Source organism: Mustela erminea, chromosome 12, assembly GCF_009829155.1.
Source record: "Mustela erminea isolate mMusErm1 chromosome 12, mMusErm1.Pri, whole genome shotgun sequence".
NCBI classification, from domain to species: domain Eukaryota; kingdom Metazoa; phylum Chordata; class Mammalia; order Carnivora; family Mustelidae; genus Mustela; species Mustela erminea.
Genome location: NC_045625.1, coordinates 88,979,495 through 88,999,381, shown reverse-complemented (window position 1 = coordinate 88,999,381; position 19,887 = coordinate 88,979,495). Strand labels below are relative to the sequence as shown.

General features: G+C 38.8%; 1 protein-coding gene across 2 annotated transcripts in view; it reads right to left on the bottom strand.

Moving 5' to 3' along the window:
• CENPP (centromere protein P) overlaps positions 1-19,887 on the bottom strand; it is a 223,180-nt gene that overhangs the window by 190,265 nt on the left and 13,028 nt on the right. For both annotated transcript variants that reach the window (XM_032308421.1, XM_032308420.1), the window contains exons 3-4: positions 18,160-18,248; positions 3,752-3,840 (exon numbers count right to left, since the gene is read on the bottom strand). In XM_032308421.1, coding sequence (XP_032164312.1) covers positions 3,752-3,840; positions 18,160-18,248 — 178 coding nt within the window. The remainder of the gene's footprint in view (positions 1-3,751; positions 3,841-18,159; positions 18,249-19,887) is intronic.

Below are 19,887 nucleotides of genomic sequence, written 5' to 3'. Positions count from 1 at the left end.
CCCCATTCTAAGCATAAGAAACAACTGAACTTGAATTTGAATCCACAACTGCAAGAATTTGAAACCTGTGGTGATGTGAAGCCTGAAGATAAGGAAAACAATAAAAATCTCAAACACAGCTCAGTGGCTGATGACCTTGAATTAACCTCATCCTAACAAGATGATAAAAGAAAGGTGCTCACTTCAGCATAAACACTTTGCTTAAGTCTCTACCGATTTTCCATAGATAAAATCCATCATTCAATTTAAAAAAAAAGATGACACACAAAAATTCAGGAAAGACTCCAGAATCAGCATAATCAGGTTCAAAGATGACTTAGATGTTGGCACTATCAGACAGGAACATTAAAATAACCATGATTAAAAGTCACAGACAGGGATGCCTGGGTAGCTCAGGTTAAGTGTCTGCCTTCAGCTCAGGTCATGATCCCAGGGTCCTGGAATCAAGCCCCATGTCTGGCTCCCTGCTCAGAAGGGAGTCTGCTTCTCCCTCTCCCCTGCTCATGCTCTCTCTTTAATAAATAGAATCTTGGGGCGCCTGTGTGACTCAGTGGGTTAGGCCTCTGCCTTCGGCTCAAGTCATGATCTCTCAGGGTCCTGGGATCGAGCCCCGCACTGGGCTCTCTGCTCAATCGGGAGCCTGCTTCCCCCTCTCTTTCTGCCTGCTTCTCTGCCTACTTGTGATCCCTCTCTAACAAATAAATAAATAAAATCTTTTAAAAAATAAATAAATATAAATAAACAGAATATATTTTTAAAATAAATAAAAATAAGTCACAGAAACAGAAATAAGAATGGAGGGTACCAGGGGCTGAGTGGAGGGGAAGATGGGAAGTGACTGTTTGATGCATACTGATTCTCAATTTTACAAGATGAAAGGGTTATGAAGATAGATCTTGGTGTACACAGTTAAATACATTCTGACATATTTAATAGTACTGAACTGTACTCTTAAAAATGGTAAGTTTTGGGTGGCTCAGTCGGTTAAGCCGCTGCCTTCGGCTCAGATCATGATCCCAGGGTCTTGGGATTGAGTTCCACACTGGGCTCCTTGCTCAGCAGGGAGCCTGCTTCTCTCTTCACCTCTGCCTGCTATTCTGCCTACTTGTGTGCACTTTCTCTCTGACAAACAAATAAATAAATAAAATCTTTTTTAAAAAATGGTTAAGTCGGGGCACCTGGGTGGCTCAGTGGGTTAAGCCACTGCCTTCGGCTCAGGTCATGATCCCAGGGTCCTGGGATCGAGCCCCGCATTGGGCTCTCTGCTCAGCGGGGAGCCTGCTTCCCTTCCTCTCTCTCTCTGCCTGCCTCTCTGCCTACCTGTGATCTCTGTCTGTCAAATAAATAAATAAAACCTTAAAAAAAAATTTTTTAAACAATAAAAAAAATAAAAAATAAAAAATGGTTAAGTCTTACATTATACATATATTTTACCACAATTTTTAAAATGAGGGGAAAAAAGATATAGGACAGTCTTGTATCCTGAATGTAGTGGTGGTTTCACGACACTACAGAGGTGATAAAAATGCACAGAATACAAGCACACAAGTGCTTATAAAACTGGAAAATCTGAAAAAGGTCTGGATTTTACTTATATCAATTTTCTGGATATGAGAGTATATTTTACTGATATAAGATGTTATCACTGTCAGAGGCTGGATGAGGGTATATAGAATCTCCTTGTATACTGGTTTATTTACAACTCCCTGTGAATCCATAATTCTTTCAAAATTAAAACTTTAAAAATATGTGTTAACAAGAGATGAAAAAACATTGATAACAGTAATTATCAAAGGTGTACAGCTGGTTAATTACACTATTATTTGTACATATATATGTGTGTGTGTGTGTGTGTGTGTGTATATATATGTGAACCTCCAAAATGAAACACTAAAGAAAAAAGTAGCTATGATTAACATATTAAAAGATCTAGTGGAAAAGTTATACAAATACATAAATGGGGAATGTCAGTAGAGAGAGAAAGAAATTAAGAATCCAATGAAAGTGGTATAAATGAAAACATGACATTAGAGGTGAAGAATTCCTTCAGTGGGCTCACTGTCGGGCTGGACTTCAGCTAAGGAAAGAATCTGTAAATAAGGTAATAGAAATCATCCAAACTGAAATGCAAAAAATAAAGAAAATAAAGAAAGAAAAGGATAAAAGAAAGAGAACAAAGCATCCAAACCCTGAGAGAACATACCAAATGCCCCAATATATGTGCAATTAGCACTGCAGAAGAAGAATAGGAAACAGGGCAGAAGTATTTGAAAAGATGTGTTAGGGAATATTCACACTAAAATACCGTAGAAATGAGACAAACTGTAGAAAAACAACATTAAGAGAAAGGTTTGAAGGCAGCCCAAAAAACAAAATGAAAAATTACAGCAGACTTCTTGTCATGACTTATGCAATCCAGAAGCGACTGGAAGAATATCTTCAAAGATGTGGAAGAAAAGCTGTCACTCCAGCTGACAGTGGTCAACACCACATTCCTAGTTTTCCTCCCCCCTCACATAGTTGTTCCCCATCCAGTTCCTCTGCAGGACCCTCTCTCGACTCCGCAGTACAGCTGAATTCCACACGGTCCACTGCTAGTTCCTCCCCTATTTCTCTTTATTCTCTCCATAAGCAATCTCATTCCTCCAGCCCAAGGCTTTAACTTCTACTCACTGGCAGAAAACTTGGGGGCTCCCCCTCCTGCCTACACCTCTTCTGAGCTGCCTACTTATTTTTACTTCAGTGTTTCACAGGCACTCATCATCTCCAGCCTGAAGTCACAAGCTCACTTGCCATGATTCTCTCCACTTTCCCTATCTCAACAAATGCAATCACCATCATCAAGGAGTGATCTCCTGTCAGTGGCTCCTGACCTCCCATTCAGCCAACAACTGTGCTTTCTAAATATCCCCCAAATCCAAATCCAACCAACTCTCTATCTCAGCTAATTATTCTAGCTCAACCTAGAAATTTCTGTTGTGTGAACTATTTTTACAGGCTAATCACTGACCTTGTTTTATCTACTATTGCCCCCCCTTCAGGCTCTTCTCCCTGAAACATCCAGGATATCACACTTCTGCTTTCCTTAGGCTTTAAGTAGCTTTACACTGGTCTCAGGCCTATGACCAAACTCCCATGTGGCGAGGACCACATGGACCTCACGTACTTGGCAGGCCTCATGCCAAAGCACAAGCCCCAGCTTGCACCCTGCTCCAGTCACACTCGCCCCCATTAGCTGCTCACAGACAGCATCTCCCTCCTTGCATGGTGCCTACACGTAACTGCTCTGTCGAGGACCTCTTTGTTAGTTTACACCTACACATTTTTCAGATGTTGGCTCAATTTTCAGGAAATGACTCCATGCTCTCCATGAAAGTATGTATGCTTCAATAACACTATGTAACTCTGTTCTGCAGCACTGAGCACAGCCACAATTTTAGATTTATTTCTACAATTATTTAACTTATGACTTCAATAGGCTAGAAACTCCTTGAGTATCAAAGATTTTATCTGTTCTTTGTGACATTAGAATGTCTAGCACATTAACATAGTTAATGTGTAATACATTTTCATTGGATGAAAAAATTATACAGAGCATATGGACTTAATACATAAGCCATATATATGATTATGAATATAAACCATATAATGTTAATGTTACACTTTCAGAGATATTTTGATATTTACTTACAAAAAAAAGGGTAAACTTTAAAATGTAGAATGAAAACAATAAAAATTTATAATATCTTACCTAGACACAAATTCTCTTAATTCTGAATATTCGGTGGGCTCCATTATTATGTTGAGGTCAGTAATAACAGAAGATAAACTGTCCTTATCCTAAAATTTAAAAAAGTGTATCAGATCACAGTAAACATTTAATTAAAATATAAAGATAAAAATTGCTTAAAATATGCAAAATGAAATACCACTAGCAATAGGAAAAGGTAATCAAGAGAAAGCCCTGAGGTGGGGGGGGGGGGTGGAGAGAAAGCCCTGAAAGTACTGGCTATTTGTTAAAAGAATAAAATCAGATCTTTACTCCATACCAAAAGCCAAAATAAACTCCAAATGAATTACTAATACTTAAATGTAAACACTAAGACCATAAAATATTAGCAGGAAATATAGGTATTTAATAGATTACTGAGTGAAGAACTTTCTAAGCAGATAGAAAAAAATAAGCAAATATAATCACATAAAAAACTGAATATTTATACAAAAAATGACTTTATAAGAGAGAAAAAATAAACTAAGGTATTTTTTTTTAAAAGATTTTGTTTATTTGACAGATAGAGATCACAAGTAGGCAGAGAGGCAGGCAGAAGGAGAGGGGGAAGCAGCCTCCCTGCTAAGCAGAAAGCCCAATGCAGGGCTTGATCCCAGGACCCTGAGACCATGACCTAAGCCAAAGGCAGAGGCCCAACCCACTGAGCCACCCAGGTGCCCCCGATGAAGATTTTTTTTTTTACCATGAACATGACAAGGGGAAATGAAAACCGAAAAGAGAAAAGTAAAAGACATAAATTAAAAACTCAAATGTAAATAAATAATAATCTCACTAGGAGAAAGACAAATATAAATTAAACCAATGGGATAACATTTTTACCTATAAAATCACTTTGACAAAGCATATTTTAAAATATGCTTATTCCCTATACCAGCAGTCTGACTTCAAGAGTTGATCCCGAAATAGCAAGAAATGACGACAAAGCCCAGCTGCCTACTAAAAAACACAGAAATAACTCCATATTCAAAAGTGGGAATTGTGAAATAAACAAACATTTTGATCTGTAAATTCAGATTTTCTACTTTACCCTCTATTCTATAGTTGCCTATCATTTCTTCTTCACTTGTTTTTGTTCTTATTTTTGCAAAAATCATATATTGACTCTTTATGGTCTTCCAGATTATTCTTTTTACTTGTTCTTGTAGGTGATTTTTCTCAAGACTGTCCTCCATTCACCTCCTGTTTACTTCCAGTATAGTTCTCAGCACAAGAATCAGTTTCTTTCTCTCAGCTCTCTTTTCTCCCATTCAATTTTCTTCCAAGTTTTCATCTGGTAGCCAGAGCAGGTTTTATAGAGTGTGTTCCTGTACTTCCCAAATTAATTCTTATTAAGAAAACTGCTCTCCACTTTCTTACTAATTCGTTTCATGACAGTATGTTTGGGTAAATCCTAAATGAAGATGAAAACACTCAATACTATATCTGTGTTCTCATTTGGAGCCACTATGTTCACAGGAGTAGATCTAGCAATTTTCAGTATTTCCTAAGAACAAAGTGAGTGGTTACTACCTGACATTTCCCATTTGGGCACTGACTTGCCTCTGTATTTTGAGTGGCTAGAGAAATGGATATTAAGGGTTTATAATCTTTGTTTACTTCTTCAGCTGCCGGATGATACAGTGGGAATTATTAGGAGCAGCTATACTTTAGGCAGGCTGTCTGCAGGCATCTACCACCACATCTAATCAAAAACAAATTCCAAAGGCACTTAAAAACTGGGCAAAAGACCTCAATGTACTTTTCTTCAAGGATGTTCAAATGGGCAAAATGCATCTGAAATAAAGCCTAACACATTGGTCATCATCTGGTCATTCCATTTGACCCAGTAATTCTGTTCTTAGATATACACCTAAGAAAAATGAAAACAGGGCGCCTGGGTGGCACAGTGGGTTAAGCTTCTGCCTTTGGCTCAGGATATGATCTTAGCGTCCTGGGATCATGCCCCGCATCAGGCTCTCTGAGCCTGCTTCTCCCTCTCTCTCTGCCTACGTGTGATCTCTAGCTCTCAAATAAATAAGATCTTTCTTAAAAAAAGGTTCCTAAAAAAAAGAAAAATGAAAACATATGCCTACTGAAAAACTTACACATGAATATTTATATCAACATTAATAACAGTCAAAAGGTGAAAACAGCCAAAATGCCCATCAACTGATAAATGAATAACAAAATGTGATACATCCACACAATGGAATGTCAATCAAAAAAGTAAAAGAATGAAGTAATAATACCTACTACATGAAAGAACCCTGAAAACATGACCTAAGCGAAAGAAGCCAGTCAAAAAGATCACGTATTAGAAGATTCCATTTAAACAAACTGTCCAAAATATAAAAACCCATAGAGAAAAAACATAGCTGTTGCATAGATCTGGGCAGAAAGAGAGGGACTAAAGGGTAATAAAAATTAAGGGGTTTCCTGGGTACCTGGCTGGCTTAGTTGATTAAGCGTCTGTCTTAGGCTCAGGTCTCAGGGTCCTGGGATGGAGCTCTGTGTCAGGTCCCTGCTCAGTGGGGAGTCTGCTCCCTCTCACTCTGCCCCTCCCCCTGGCATACACGCTCTCTCTCAAATAAATAATAACTTTAAAAAGTGGGGGGGGGTTCCTTTTGAGTTGGTAAAAATGCTGTAAAATTGAAGTGGTGATGGTTGTACAACTCTGAATATACTTAATTTACTCAATATATACTTCAAATGGAAGAATTATTTGATATGTGAATTTATCAATTGACCCATTACCAAAAAATAATAATAATAATAATCTCAGAGGCACATCTTGTCTTTTGCTTGAGTATGTGTGGGTATGTTGGATTTTGGCCTTTTGACTGTTAGGAAAGGCAATTAATCCTATCACCATGAAGCCTATGATTTATCACCATAAAGCCTATGATTTTTTGGCAGTTTGAGGATTCTGTTCAGCCACTGGAAAGCTACTTCAGCAAATCTTCCCATCTCTCAGCCTCCTGTGATAGGGCTAAGTTGGTCTTTCCTTCCCAGTTGGTAATGAGAGGTGGAATCTTGCAGCCTGACTTCAAGGCCCCTCCCTAAGTCTCAGCACACCATTGATACTTTCTATCAAGGTCCAGTTAACTTAAGCCCATAGTTCTCATTCTTCTCTAAAATTTAATAATTATGGGTCCAGGGGTGTCAGGGTGACTCAGTCGGCTGAGAATCTGCCTTCAGCTCAGGTCCTGATCTCAGAGTCCGGGACGGACACCCATGTCTCCCTCTCCCCTTCCCCCCTGCTCCTTCTCTCCCTCTCTCCTCTCTCTCTCACACACACCCTCACTCTCTCAAATAAATGAATAAAATCTTCAAAAAAAAATTATGGGTACAGACATTCAAGAAAAGGTACTATTAACTTTACAAAATTTACATACTGTTAATAAAGTAAACATCGTCACACTTCAGTGTTTTCTTTCACTTGGGTTTGAATGTCATCATATCAGGTACATTTTCTTTGGAGCCTATGATATGGGATTTTTTAATTTTTTACTGATGTATAATTGATACAGAATGTATTACTTTCAGGTGTAAAATATAATGACTCATTATTTGTATATATTGCGAAACGTTCACCACAATTAAATCTAGTTAACATTCATTACAGTACATACTTACAAATTTTTTTAAAGATTTTATTTTTAAGTAATCTCAACACCCAACATGGGGCTTAAACTTACAACCCCAAGATTAAGAATCTCATGCTCCATTGACTGAGCAAGCCAGGCACCCCACAGATTTTTTGTTAAATAAAAACTTTAAAGATTCAACCACTTAGCAACTTTGAAGTAAGCAATGAAGTACTAACTATACTCGCTGTGCTCTACATTAGATTCCTGTGACGAATTGAAAAATGAAATTTTGTACCTTTTCACTCCCTGCACCTATTTTTGACATATCCCCAGCACCCTGCCTCTGGCAACCACGAATGTGATCTCTATCCTTGAGCTTCGTCATTTTTTAGTTTTGGCTTTTTTAGATTCTACATATAGGATGAGATCATACAGTATTTGTCTTTTTCTAACTTATTTCACTTAGCATAATAATCTTAAAGCCCCTCAATGTTCTCACAAATGGCAAACTTTTATTCTTTTTTTAAAGATTTATTTATTTGAGAGAGAGAGAGAGAGAGATGGAGAGAGAGCAAGCACAAGCTAGGGAGAGGAGTAGAGGAAGAGAGAAAAAAAGAAGGAACTCCCCACTGAGCAGGGAGCCTGCCTTGGGGCGTGATCCCAGGACCCTGGGGTAATGACCTGAGCCCAAGGCAGACGCTTAACCAACTGAGCCACCCAGGCACTCCTCAATCTTTTTTATTAGATGAATAATATTCCAGTACATATATCACATTTTCTTATCCATTTATCTATGTATGGATACGTGGGTTGTTTCCATATCTTGGCTATTATAAGTGATGCAATGAACATGAGGGTACAGATTTTTTTTTAGTGTTTTTGTTTCCTTCAGATGAATACCAAAAATGGAAATGCTGAATCACATGGCAGTTCTATTTTTAATTTCTGAAGGAACCTCCGTATTCTTTTCTATACTGACTGCATGAATTTACATTCCCACCAATAGTACACAAGAATTTCCTTTCCATCCTGGTCAATACTTGTTATCACTTGTCTTTTTGATAATTGCCATCCTAATAGGTGTGAGGTGATTATTTCATCCGATGGATTTCCTCCATTCCCCAATTTTTTCGTACCTATTTGGTACGAAATAGGTACCACGTACCTATTTGGCCATCTGTATGTCTTCTTTGGAAAAAAGTCTATTCAGGGACACCTGGGGGGCTCCGTAGGTTAAGCCTCTGCCTTCAGCTCAGGTCATGATCCAAGGGTTCTGGGATTGAGCCCCATGTCGGGCTCTCTGCTCAGCGGGGAGACTGCTTCCCCTCTTTCTCTCTCTGCCTGCTTCTCTGCCTACTTGTGATCTCTCTCTGTCAAATAAATAAATAAAATCTTAAAAAAAAAAAAAAAAGAAAGAAAGAAAGAAAAAGAAAAAATGTCTATTCAGATCCTCTACCCATTTTTAAATCAAACTGTTTGGTTACTCTGCAATTGACTTATAGGAGTTCTTTTTCGATGCAATTTCTCTTCTTTATAGTTCATTATTAGTGAATAGAAACAATAGATTTTTTTTTTTTTTTTTGGACAGACAGAGATCACAAGTAGGCAGAGAGGCAGGCAGAGAGAGAGAGGAGGAAGCAGGCTCTCCGCGGAGCAGACAGCCCGATGCGGGGCTCGATCCCAGAACCCTGGGATCATGACCTGAGCCAAAGGCAGAGGCTTTAACCCACTGCGCCACCCAGGCGCCCCAAAACAACAGATTTTTGTATATTGATTTTAATATCTTACAACGTTATTGAACTCACTTATTAGTTCTAATAATTTCTTGGTAGATTCTTTTTTTTTTTTTTTAAGATTTATTTATTTATTTGACAGACAGAGATTACAAGTAGGCAGAGAGGCAGGCAGAGAGAGAGGGGAGGAAGCAGGCTCCCTGCTGAGCAGAGAGCCCGATGCGGGGCTCGATCCCAGGACCCTGGGATCATGACCTGAGCCGAAGGCAGAGGCTTTAACCCACTGAGCCACCCAGGCACCCCTCTTGGTAGATTCTTTAGGGATTTCTATATAGAATATGATATCATCTCCAAATAGTGACAGCTTTACTTCTTCCTTTCCAATGTGAATTCCTTTTATTTCTGTTTCTTCCCCAATTGCTCTGGCTAGGAATTCCAATACTATATTGAATAAAAGCAGCAAGGGTGTTAAGGAAAAGCTTTCATCTCTTCACCATTGAATATGATCTGGGTTTCTCATCTCTGCCTTTATTGGGTTGAGATATGCTCCCTCTATACCTACTTTCTTGGGAGTTTGTATAAAAAAGGGATTTCAATTTTATCAAATGCCTTTTCTGCATCTATTGAGATAATCATATGATTTTTATCCCTCATTTTGTTAATGTGGTAGATCACAATGCTTGTTGTAATTGTTAAACCATCTTTGCACCTGTGGAATCAATCCCACTTAATTAAGATGTATGATCCTCTGAATGTATTGTTGAATTCAGTTTGCTAATATTTTGTCGAGGGTTTCTGCATCTATGTTCATTGCAGATATTGGCATGTAGTTTTCTTTTCTTGTGGTCTTTGTTTGGTTTTGGTATCAGGGTAGTACAGTCCTCCTAAAATGAATTTATGAGCCTTCCCTCTTCTTCTATTTTTTTTGTAAGTATTAAAGAAAGATCGATATTAATTCTTCTTTGAATGTTTAGTAGAATTCACCACTAAAGCTGTCTGGTCCTGGACTTTTGTTTGTTGTAAGGTTTAATCTTCTTACTAGTTACCAGTTTCTTTAGGTTATTTCTTCCTGGCTAAGTCTTAGAAGGTTGTAGGTTTATAGGACTTGATCTATTTCTTTTAGGTTGTCTATTTTGTTGGGATAGAATTGTATTATTCTCTTATTATCCTTTCTACTTTTGTGATATCAGCTGTAACAGCTCTTCTTTCACTTCTGATTTGGAGTTCCCTCTCTTTGTTTCTTGGTGAGTCTAGATAAGGGTTTGCTTATTTTTCTTTATCTTTCAAAAGAACCTGTTTTTTGTTTCATTTGTCTTTTCTACTGCCTTTTTAGACTTTATTTCAATTATTTCTGCTCTGAGCTTTGTTATTCCCTGCCAACTTCAGGTTCCATTTGTTCTTATTTTCTAGTTCATTAAGATGTTAGGTTGTTTGAAATTTTTCTCATTTCTTTAAGTACAAATTTACAGCTATAACTTCTCTCTTAAGATGCTCTTGCTGGAGGCGCCTGGGTGGCTCAGTGGGTTAAGCCTCTGCCTTCGGCTCAGGTCATGATCTCAGGGTACTGGGATGAAGTCCCACATCGGGCTCTCTGCTCAGCGGGGAGCCTGCTTCCTCCCCCTCTCTACCTGCCTCTGCCTACTTGTGATCTCTCTCTCTCTCTCTGTCAAATAAATAAATAAAATCTTAAAAAAAAAAGATGCTCTTGCTATATCTCATAACTTTGGCATGTCATATTTTTATTTTTCCTTGTCTCAAGGTATTTTATTTCTCATTTAATTTCTTCATTAGCCTGTTAATTTTTTAGTAGCATGTTTTTTAATCTCCACACAGTCTTGTTCTTGCAATTGTGGTCAGAAAAGATGCTTGTGGGGCGCCTGGGTGGCTCAGTGGGTTAAAGCCTCTGCCTTCGGCTCAGGTCATGATCCTGGGGTCCTGGGTTCAAGCCCTCCATCAGGCTCTCTGCTCGTCGGGGAGCCTGCTTCCTCCTCTCTCTCTGCCTGCTTCTCTGCCTACTTGCAATCTCTCTCTCTCAAATAAAATAAATAAATCTTTAAAAAAATAATAAGAAAGAAAGAAAAAAAGATGCTTTCTATTAGTCTTCTTAAACTCTCAATATTTCTTTTATGATAGAACATATAATCTATCCTAGAGAATGTTCCCTGTGCATTTGAGAAGAATGTTTTGTTTTTTGTGAATGGAATGTTCTGTATGTATATGTTAAGTCCATCTGGTCTAACTTGTTGTTAAAGCCCCAGATTTTCTGTCTGGATGATATATCCATTGATGTAAGTGGGGTACTAAGTTCCACTACTATTACTATACTGCTGTCCATTTCTCACATTAGGTCTGTTAATATTTGCTATATATTTCAGTGTTATTTTGGGTACAAACTTTTTTTTAAGATTTGATTTATTTAAGAGAGAGAGAGAAAGACCACAAGAAGAGGGAGCAGCAGGAAGAGGGAGAAGCAGGCTCCCCATTGAGCAGGAAGCCCAATGCGGGACTTGTTCCCAGGACTCTGGGAGTGAACCTGAGCTGAAGGTAGACGCTTAACTGACTAAGCCACCTGGGTACACAAATATTTACAAATGTTAAATTCTCATGTTTATTAATCCCTTTGTTGTCCTTGTCTATTATGCATCCGTAAAAGTCCATTTTGCCTTGTGTAAGTACAGCTATTCCAGCTTTCTTTTGGGTCCATTTACATGGAATGCCTTTTTCCATCCATCCTTTTAGTGTATATTTGCCATTATGTCTAAAGTGACTCTCTGTAGGCACGTATAGATGGCTCTTGTTTTTTAATCCATTCAGCCACTCTCCATCTATTGATTTGACAATTTACTCACTTTACATTTAAAGTAGTTAATGGATATGTACATATTGTCATATTGTTGTTTTCTGGCTGCTTCTGTAGTTTCTATGTTCCTTTCTTCTCTTACTCTTTTCCTTTGTGGCTTGACTTTCTTTAGTGGTACACTTAGATCCCTTTCCCATTATCTTCTGTGTATCTACTACACGTTTTTGGTTTGTGGTTACTTACATGTAACTTGTATTTATAACAAGTTACATTATATTATATTAAGTTGATAGCAACTTCAAACTTAAGTTTGAAGACATAACAAAGCTCTACATTTTTACTCTCCTTCCATGTAATCTTATGTCTTTTTATCCTGAGTAAACTTTAACTAAGCATGTATTTTTACGACTTTTCTTTTTTAACTTTCACTCTAGCTTTATAAATGATTATTCTACTACTTTTACTATATATTTACATTTACCATGGGATTTATACTTTCATGTTTCCATGCAGTTAATAAGGGCCCTTTCTTTTCAGCTTAACGAAGTCCCTTTAACATTTCTCACTGGGGCCAGTTTAGTGGCGGTCAAGTCTAGGTTTCATTTGTCAGAAAAATGTCTATCTCTCCTTCAATTCTGAATAACTTTTTCAGGGAGAGTATTCTTGGTTGGAAATTGTTCTCTTTCAGCACTTTGTGCTACTCCCCTCTTGCCTGAAACATTTCTGTGGCAAAATCTGCTAAAAGTCTAATGAGGGGTTCCCTTGTATTTAACCAATTGCTTTTCTCTTGTTGCTTTTAAGATTTCCTCCTTGTTTTTTAACTTCTGACATTTTAATTATGATGTGTCTTGGTCTCCGGTTCATCTTCTTCGGAACTCTCTGGGATTCCTGGATCTGGATGTTGGTTTCTCTCCCAAGGCTAGGTAATTTTCCACCCATATTCCTTCATATAAATTTTGTCCCTTTTTCTTACTTTCTTCTGAGATTCCTATAATGCCAAGGGTCAGTTGACTTGATTTTGTCCCTTAAGTCCCTTAAGTCATCTTTCCTTTCTTCAATCTTATTTCTTTTTACTTCTCTGATTAGGTCTGTTCCTCTGCCCTGTATTCAAATTCACTCATCCTTTCCTCTATTTAGTCTGCTGTTGAAACCCTCTACTGTATTTTTCAGTGAAGTTATTGTATTATTCAACTGTCACTGTTTCAAATGCTCTTTTCCCCCATTTCTTTTTTGAAGTACATTTTTCTCCCAAGTTCAATGAGCATCGTTATGGCCATTACTTTGATCTCCTTTCAAGTAAATTATTATCTCCTTTCATCAAAGTTTTTTCTAAAGTTTTATCTTTTTCTTTAGTTTCGAATATAATTCTTCTGTTTCTTCAATTTTGCTGACTTTCTATGCATTACATGAAACAGCTTCCTCTCCCAATCTTGTATGGTTGGCCTTATGATGAAGATGAAATTTATCATTCAACACTGCCCTAGCTATTGATTGTCTCTCAAACTGCTGTGACATTCAAAGAGTCTATTTTATTTAGGTTTTTAAAAGATTTTATTTATTTAAGAGAGTGAGCGAGAAAGCAAGCACTAGCAGGGGAGAACCGGAGTGAGAGGGAGAAGCAGACTCCCTGGTGGGCGGGGAGCTGGATGCAGGGCTTGATCCTGGGTGTCTAGGATCATGACCTGAGCCAAAGGCAGATTCTTAACCAACTGAGCCACCCAGGTGCCCCATTTTTAAGATTTTTTTTTTGTTTATTTTAGAGAGAGAGAGAGAACAAGAGCACACCCGGGAGGAATAGCAGAAAGAGACGGTCAAGCAGACTCTACACTGAGCATGGAAGCTGACACGAGGCCCAGTCCATGACCCTGATATCATGACCTGAGCCAAAATGAAGAGTTGATGCGCAACCGACTAAGTGACCCAGGCACCCCTATTTTTAATAGCTCTCAGTAGTTGAGGATGTGCCAAGACCAGATATTAATTAAAAATTTCCTTACTCTGGAATCACTTTGTTTTACTGGGTTTCAGGAAGAGTAGTTACGAAAACATTCTTAGCCATTTTCCCTACAAACTGACACTGATCTGATTTATTATACTGTATGGAGTACGAATACTGATACATGTTAATTCCGACGTTCTTACAACAACAGACAGTAAATCTGGAGAACAGAACTGTATATTCCAACCACCTCTGAGTAACAGCTATGATAACATGGGTAATCATTCAAACCCCCTTGAAGTATTTCTCTTTAAAATAAAGGGAATGAGCTTAATAGTCTATATGGTCACTTACGGTTCTCACATTGTATTACCATGATTTTATTACAACAATATTCTTTAAACAAGATAGTTTTATTATTTAGGTTACTTTTCAATTTTCTAGTGGTTAAACATCTCCCTCTAGTGGAAATTCCATTTAAAAAAATCTTTAAGAACACAGAAGATTTGTTGTGTCTTCACCTTTTTTTCCTATTAGTCTCAACTATAAGCTATTACTATTTTACATGCTCAACATTTATATATGTAAAATATATGTATTACTAAAATATATAGCTCAACATGTAACACGGTAAAACCACTTTAGAAGGCAATGTGGTACTATCAGAACTTACATGTACATCTCCTAAGATTCTAGTTTTTTTTTTTTTTCCCTAAGATTCTAGTTTAAAGGCATATTTACACAAATAAAGCCTAGAATGTGAGGATTTACCATTAAATAATAACTTTTTAAAAATTCTCAACAGCTCATTGTATTTGAATTCCAAACAACAAAGAAATATAGATAGTCCCTTGTTTCCTACTTCTCCACGAAACCCCATGAATCCCACATATGACTTATTCCTAAAATCTTCCTTATTTGAGAGTTGTTTGTTTGCAACATCTTATTTAGTCTGGTCCTCAAGAAAAATCAGAAATTTGGAAAGGCACAGAGAAAAACCAAATGTTTGTTAACATAGCCAGGGAAAGTCTGTAGCAAATTAAGTAAAACTGAGCAGTTCAAAGATTCCTATTATATTGAATGTGAACAATAACAACTTACATGTCTTTAGAGATTCAACAGCTACTGTGTTCTTCATCTATCAAAGAATATCAACTGTTCTTCTCAGATTTTTTTCCCTGCATCCCCCAAAGCATGAGACAGGAACTACTGGTTGTTCCCAGCACTTGTACTTCTTTCTTGTACCAATTATTCACTGGTGTCATGGCCATGCATAATGAAGACTGAATTTCCAGCCTCTTTTGCAGGACGTTATTGGCCAATAGAATGTAGGTGAATGATGGATGTTACAACTTCCAGAAAGCTAGAAAAGCTAAGCCCTTGATTGCCCATCCCCCTGCCCAACACCTGAAGTGCTCAACTGATCATCACACCATGATTTGGAAGTCACATGGGTAATGGCAGAGCCTGATATTCATGAGGTCACCATACTAGCTCTAGAAAATTTACCTTACAATTTGGTTTAAAGAAAAAGAAAAGAAAAACCAAAAAATTTAAAAAAAAATTTGTTTAAGCAATAGAGAAACTTCTAGTACTTTGATCTGCCTTTAAGTTTTCTGTCATAAGTAGCTCAACTAATTCTAATTTATTCAGCATGTGAGATAATAGTACACTTTAAGCCATTACGAAATGGTTACAAAATTTACAATCATGCTTTGGTGGTATGGGATCATAATGTTAAGCTCAATATATTATTAATAACAACATTAGCTATGGACTGGTGCCACCACTGCCCAGTGGAAGGCAGGGAACATGGTCACTGCAGCAAGGCCCACAAGGCTCCAGTCTTGTCTGTACTGCCTCACACAGCCACATAGGACCAGCAAGTCCTATGGGAGTTTCCCAGTGTCAGTTCAAGCACAGAATGCTTTCGGTGAGGCTGTAGCCATTCTTCAGAGGCATATCATGTTATAAAATATATCCCCAAACTGTGATGTTATCCTTGATCTGATTCATAATGGGATCAAACAACCGTTTCCTTCAGAGGCTTAAGTGACCAAAATACACAACTTAAAATGAAGTTACAAAACTGCAGTCTAGGGCGCTTGGGTGGCTCAGTTGGTTAAGCGACTGCCTTCAGCTCAGGTCATGATCCTGGAGCCCCAGGATCAAATCCCACATCAGGCTCCCAGCTCCATAGGGTGTCTGCTTCTCCTCACTCATGTTCTCTCTCACTGTCTCTCTCTCGAATAAATAAATAAAATATTTTTTAAAAAATACAATTGCAGTCTATTTTATTTCTTAGGCCATAGTCCCCCTAATGAACAGGCTAATCAATCTTTGGGGACAACCCATTCTGGAATGTACAGCTCCAATGAGCAGTTGGTTCAGGTCAACTTCAGAGGACTAGCCTCTTTTCAGTTGGACTTATGGTTAAGCCTCCCAAGGATGAACCTAGCTTTGCCAATCGTCTAGTACTCTCCAGATAACTGCTGGAATGACTGTGTAAAAGACAAACACTAATAGCAGAAATAGCCTATACAACCCCAAGGCTACTAGGATGCGCCTCAGCAGTTTCTGGGGCAATGTATACACTGCCAGTACAAATGTCCTCACACACATAGATGGACTTTGGGCCTATGACTCCATCAACCTGATATGGACTATAGGCCTGGCCTATTAATGGAGGCCAAGACGCAGGTAAGTATGTGGTGTTCACCACTCTGAATTTAAGATCATATTAGCTGCAAAGAGTAAAAATTCAGTTGGTATGCCTATGCAACCTTTTGCGATGGGACAACATCCAGGAGCTCCTGGGCTATCCAAAAGAGAAGCACGGGTCCTGACACAGACTATCCCAAATGAGACCAATCCATTTGTATCCACATTCTTTTTCAGTCTTCAGCAGATGATCTTTGAGGTCATGCAGAACAATAATTTCACCTTGGTGACCCTGCACAGACCCTGCTCAGGCCTGGTGACAACCTGGAAATGTTTACTTCCCCTAAGGACACTCATCATCCATGCCCCGTGACACTTCCTGCTCAACTAGCCTTGGCAAGGATACACTCTGAATGCTCTTAGTCACCTCGGTAGTGTTGAAGGGAGAATGCTCTGAGGTGGGAGCAAGCTGGGAGCTCCGTCATCAGATGAGGGGCCCAGACACCCCAAAGCCCTTTCCCAGTCTGCCAGGGCCAGTGGCAGCAACCATGGATATGGACTGCAAAGAGTTCCTGAGAAGCAAAACCTCTAGCCCAGATACTTGGAAGCAGGCACTCTTGACTAGTTGGGGTGGCTATCTAACACCTTAAGGAGGCAGGGTCCTGACTATCTGACATCAATCCTTGTTCCATACAAAACGGGAGAACTTACGGCTGTTTTTGTGGCTGAGGACTGGAACCAGGAATTCTGGTACATGACTATGAATATAAGCAAGCTTGTTGTCCAGAGGACTTGGGTTATGACAACTGATCACATCTGCTTTGGTTATCTGATAAGTTGAAGCCAAGATAGTCTGCCCTCCCTTCCCTGTGAGTTTCCTTTACACATACTCCTCGTAGGCCAAGTTCACAAACAAACTGGTTGAACTGTTTTCTGCTATCAAAGTTTGTGCCTAGGCCAAGTCAATTCTTGAAATTATGCCTGGATCTCACTCTTCTTGAAGGTTTCTGACCTTGTTCTGCCCAACCCTGGCCATATGCTGCACATTATCATTCTGCTTCCTGATTTTATGCAAAGTCTTAGCCAGAAGTGTCTTGCTCCTGCATTGTGTCTTAGCTGTCCAGTGTAACCTGCTGGAGTAACCACAAACCACTTTGGAGTCTAAGCTGCCACCCCTGAACAGTCTTCAGGTGGCTGCGATTCCAAATGACCAGAACTTCATGAAAGGCCCTGAGCAAGAACATGCAACTCAGCTGCTCTCAAATCTCTGATCCACAGAAAATGGGTGAGATAAACATTTTCTTGTTCGAAGGCATTAAATTTTGGGAAAATTTGTTAAGCATCAGCAGATAATTAATAAATAATACATGGCTGGCATATGAGGGTATCCAGGACTGTTTCCATGACCTTGGGGCCTGCTCTGAGAAACAAGGAGGAACTTGCTATCTGCCTTCCAATAGAGCACCTAGACCTTCAGCAATGATCCTCTCATATGCAGTTGCCAGGGTGGTTATACTATGTAAATGGTATCACTTTGTACAAGTGTACGTACTACAAGAGGGCTCTGGTTCACGAATCCCTCCTCAGCTCAGTCATTACTGAAGGCTGGGGTGTGGGAAACGCTTAATCACAGCAGAATCTCTATTACTACAACAGACTCCATTTACCTGGATTTCCAGAATCTGAAATTCAAGTTGAAATGTAATCATTTGGCAATTTCCTGATAATCTGTGTCTCTGTAGAACTTTCGTTATACCTATAAATCAGAAAAAAATGTTTTATTGCAAATAGTTTCCTTCAAATGCCTATTAATTTTTTGTGAATATTTCTAATACATGTGAGTACACGGCAGAGAGTTTATGTTAGTGTTTACATTGCAAATATCTCAAAGAATGTGCACCAAGTTGATTTATCTTGGCAAAGTTGGATTAAAGGTAACTTGTACTTTCTAATTCTCAATTACACTAAAGATTATAGTAAGACATGCTAGTATAGGAGCACCCATGTGGCTCAGTTGGTTAAACACCCAACTCTTGATTTCAGATCAGGTCATGATCTAAGGGTCGTAGATCAAGTCCTAAATTGGGCTCTGCCCTGAGCATGGAATCTGCTTAAGATTCTCTCTCCCTCTCGCTTTGCACCTTTCCCCATTTCAGTTCTCGCTCCAAAAAAAGAAAAAAAAAAAAAAAAAAGAAACATGCTACCCTGCACAAGTTTGAATTATAACTGTTAGATGGAGGTTTTTTTCAACATTATCTGATTCTACTTAAAAACACTAAATGGAATCCACCTATTTACTTGTTATCTTTCAAAATTTTATACTTCAGTGCAACTCAGTATTTTTTAACATGTGTTTTCCATGTAACTACAACTGAGATAAAGATAAAGAAATTTTTAAATAAACCATAAAGCTCTCTCATGCCCTTCTGGAGTCTATATACTACCCACCCAAGAGATAACCACTATTTTGACTTTGCTAACAAAGGTATTTTTAGAAGAGCACAACTCTACAAGAATAAAGAAGAAAAAGGAGAGTAACAAGTTTGGAAACTGAAAATCAGATGGATGAGCTAGACACTACGAGAAAGGAACTAATCTGGCAGACCCAGAAAAATTAAAACCTAAGCCAGCAATGGGGGAAGCTCAGTATTAAACCTACTCAAAAGCATTCTGAGGGGCACTTGGGTGGCTCAATTGGTTAAGCATCTGCCCATGGCTGAGGTCATGATCTCAGAGTCATGAGATCAAGGCCTATCCACAAGGGGCTCCCTGCTCATCAGGGAATCTGCTTCTCTCTCTCCCTCTGCTCATGCTCTCTCTCAAATAAATAAAATCTTCAAGAAAAAAAAAAAAAAAAAGCACATCCTGAATAGGCAGCACAAGTACCTCTGCAGAGGAGGTCAACTTAGGAAGACTCAAAGCGGGAAGATGAAGATTTCTGCACTAGCAAGACTGGCCCCTGGCCTAAACTCACTCTCCCGTCCTCTCTGTGTTCCACCTCTTCAAGTATCTGAAATGTCTAAATTCCTGTAACCCATTTCTCTTTATATTTCAGACTTTCACTGAGGCGAGCTACCAAAGACCCTCTGAGGATCAACTCACTATCTTCCCTTCATGAGGGTTAGTTATGTCAGTGGAAAAGTCAGGAAGCAATTCTAAAAGTGTCCTTTTTTTTTCTTTAAGATTTTATTTATTTATTTGAGAAAGAGTGAGTACAAGTCAGGGAGGGGGCAGAAGGAGAAGGTGACTCCATGCTGAGCAGGGAGCCCGACACAGAGCTCAATCCCAGAACCCTGGGATCATGACCTGAGCCAAAGCAGGTGCCTAACCAGCTGAACCACCCAGGTCCAAAGTTCCCAAATTCCAATGCACAGCTGAATTGGCTTCCCTTTATA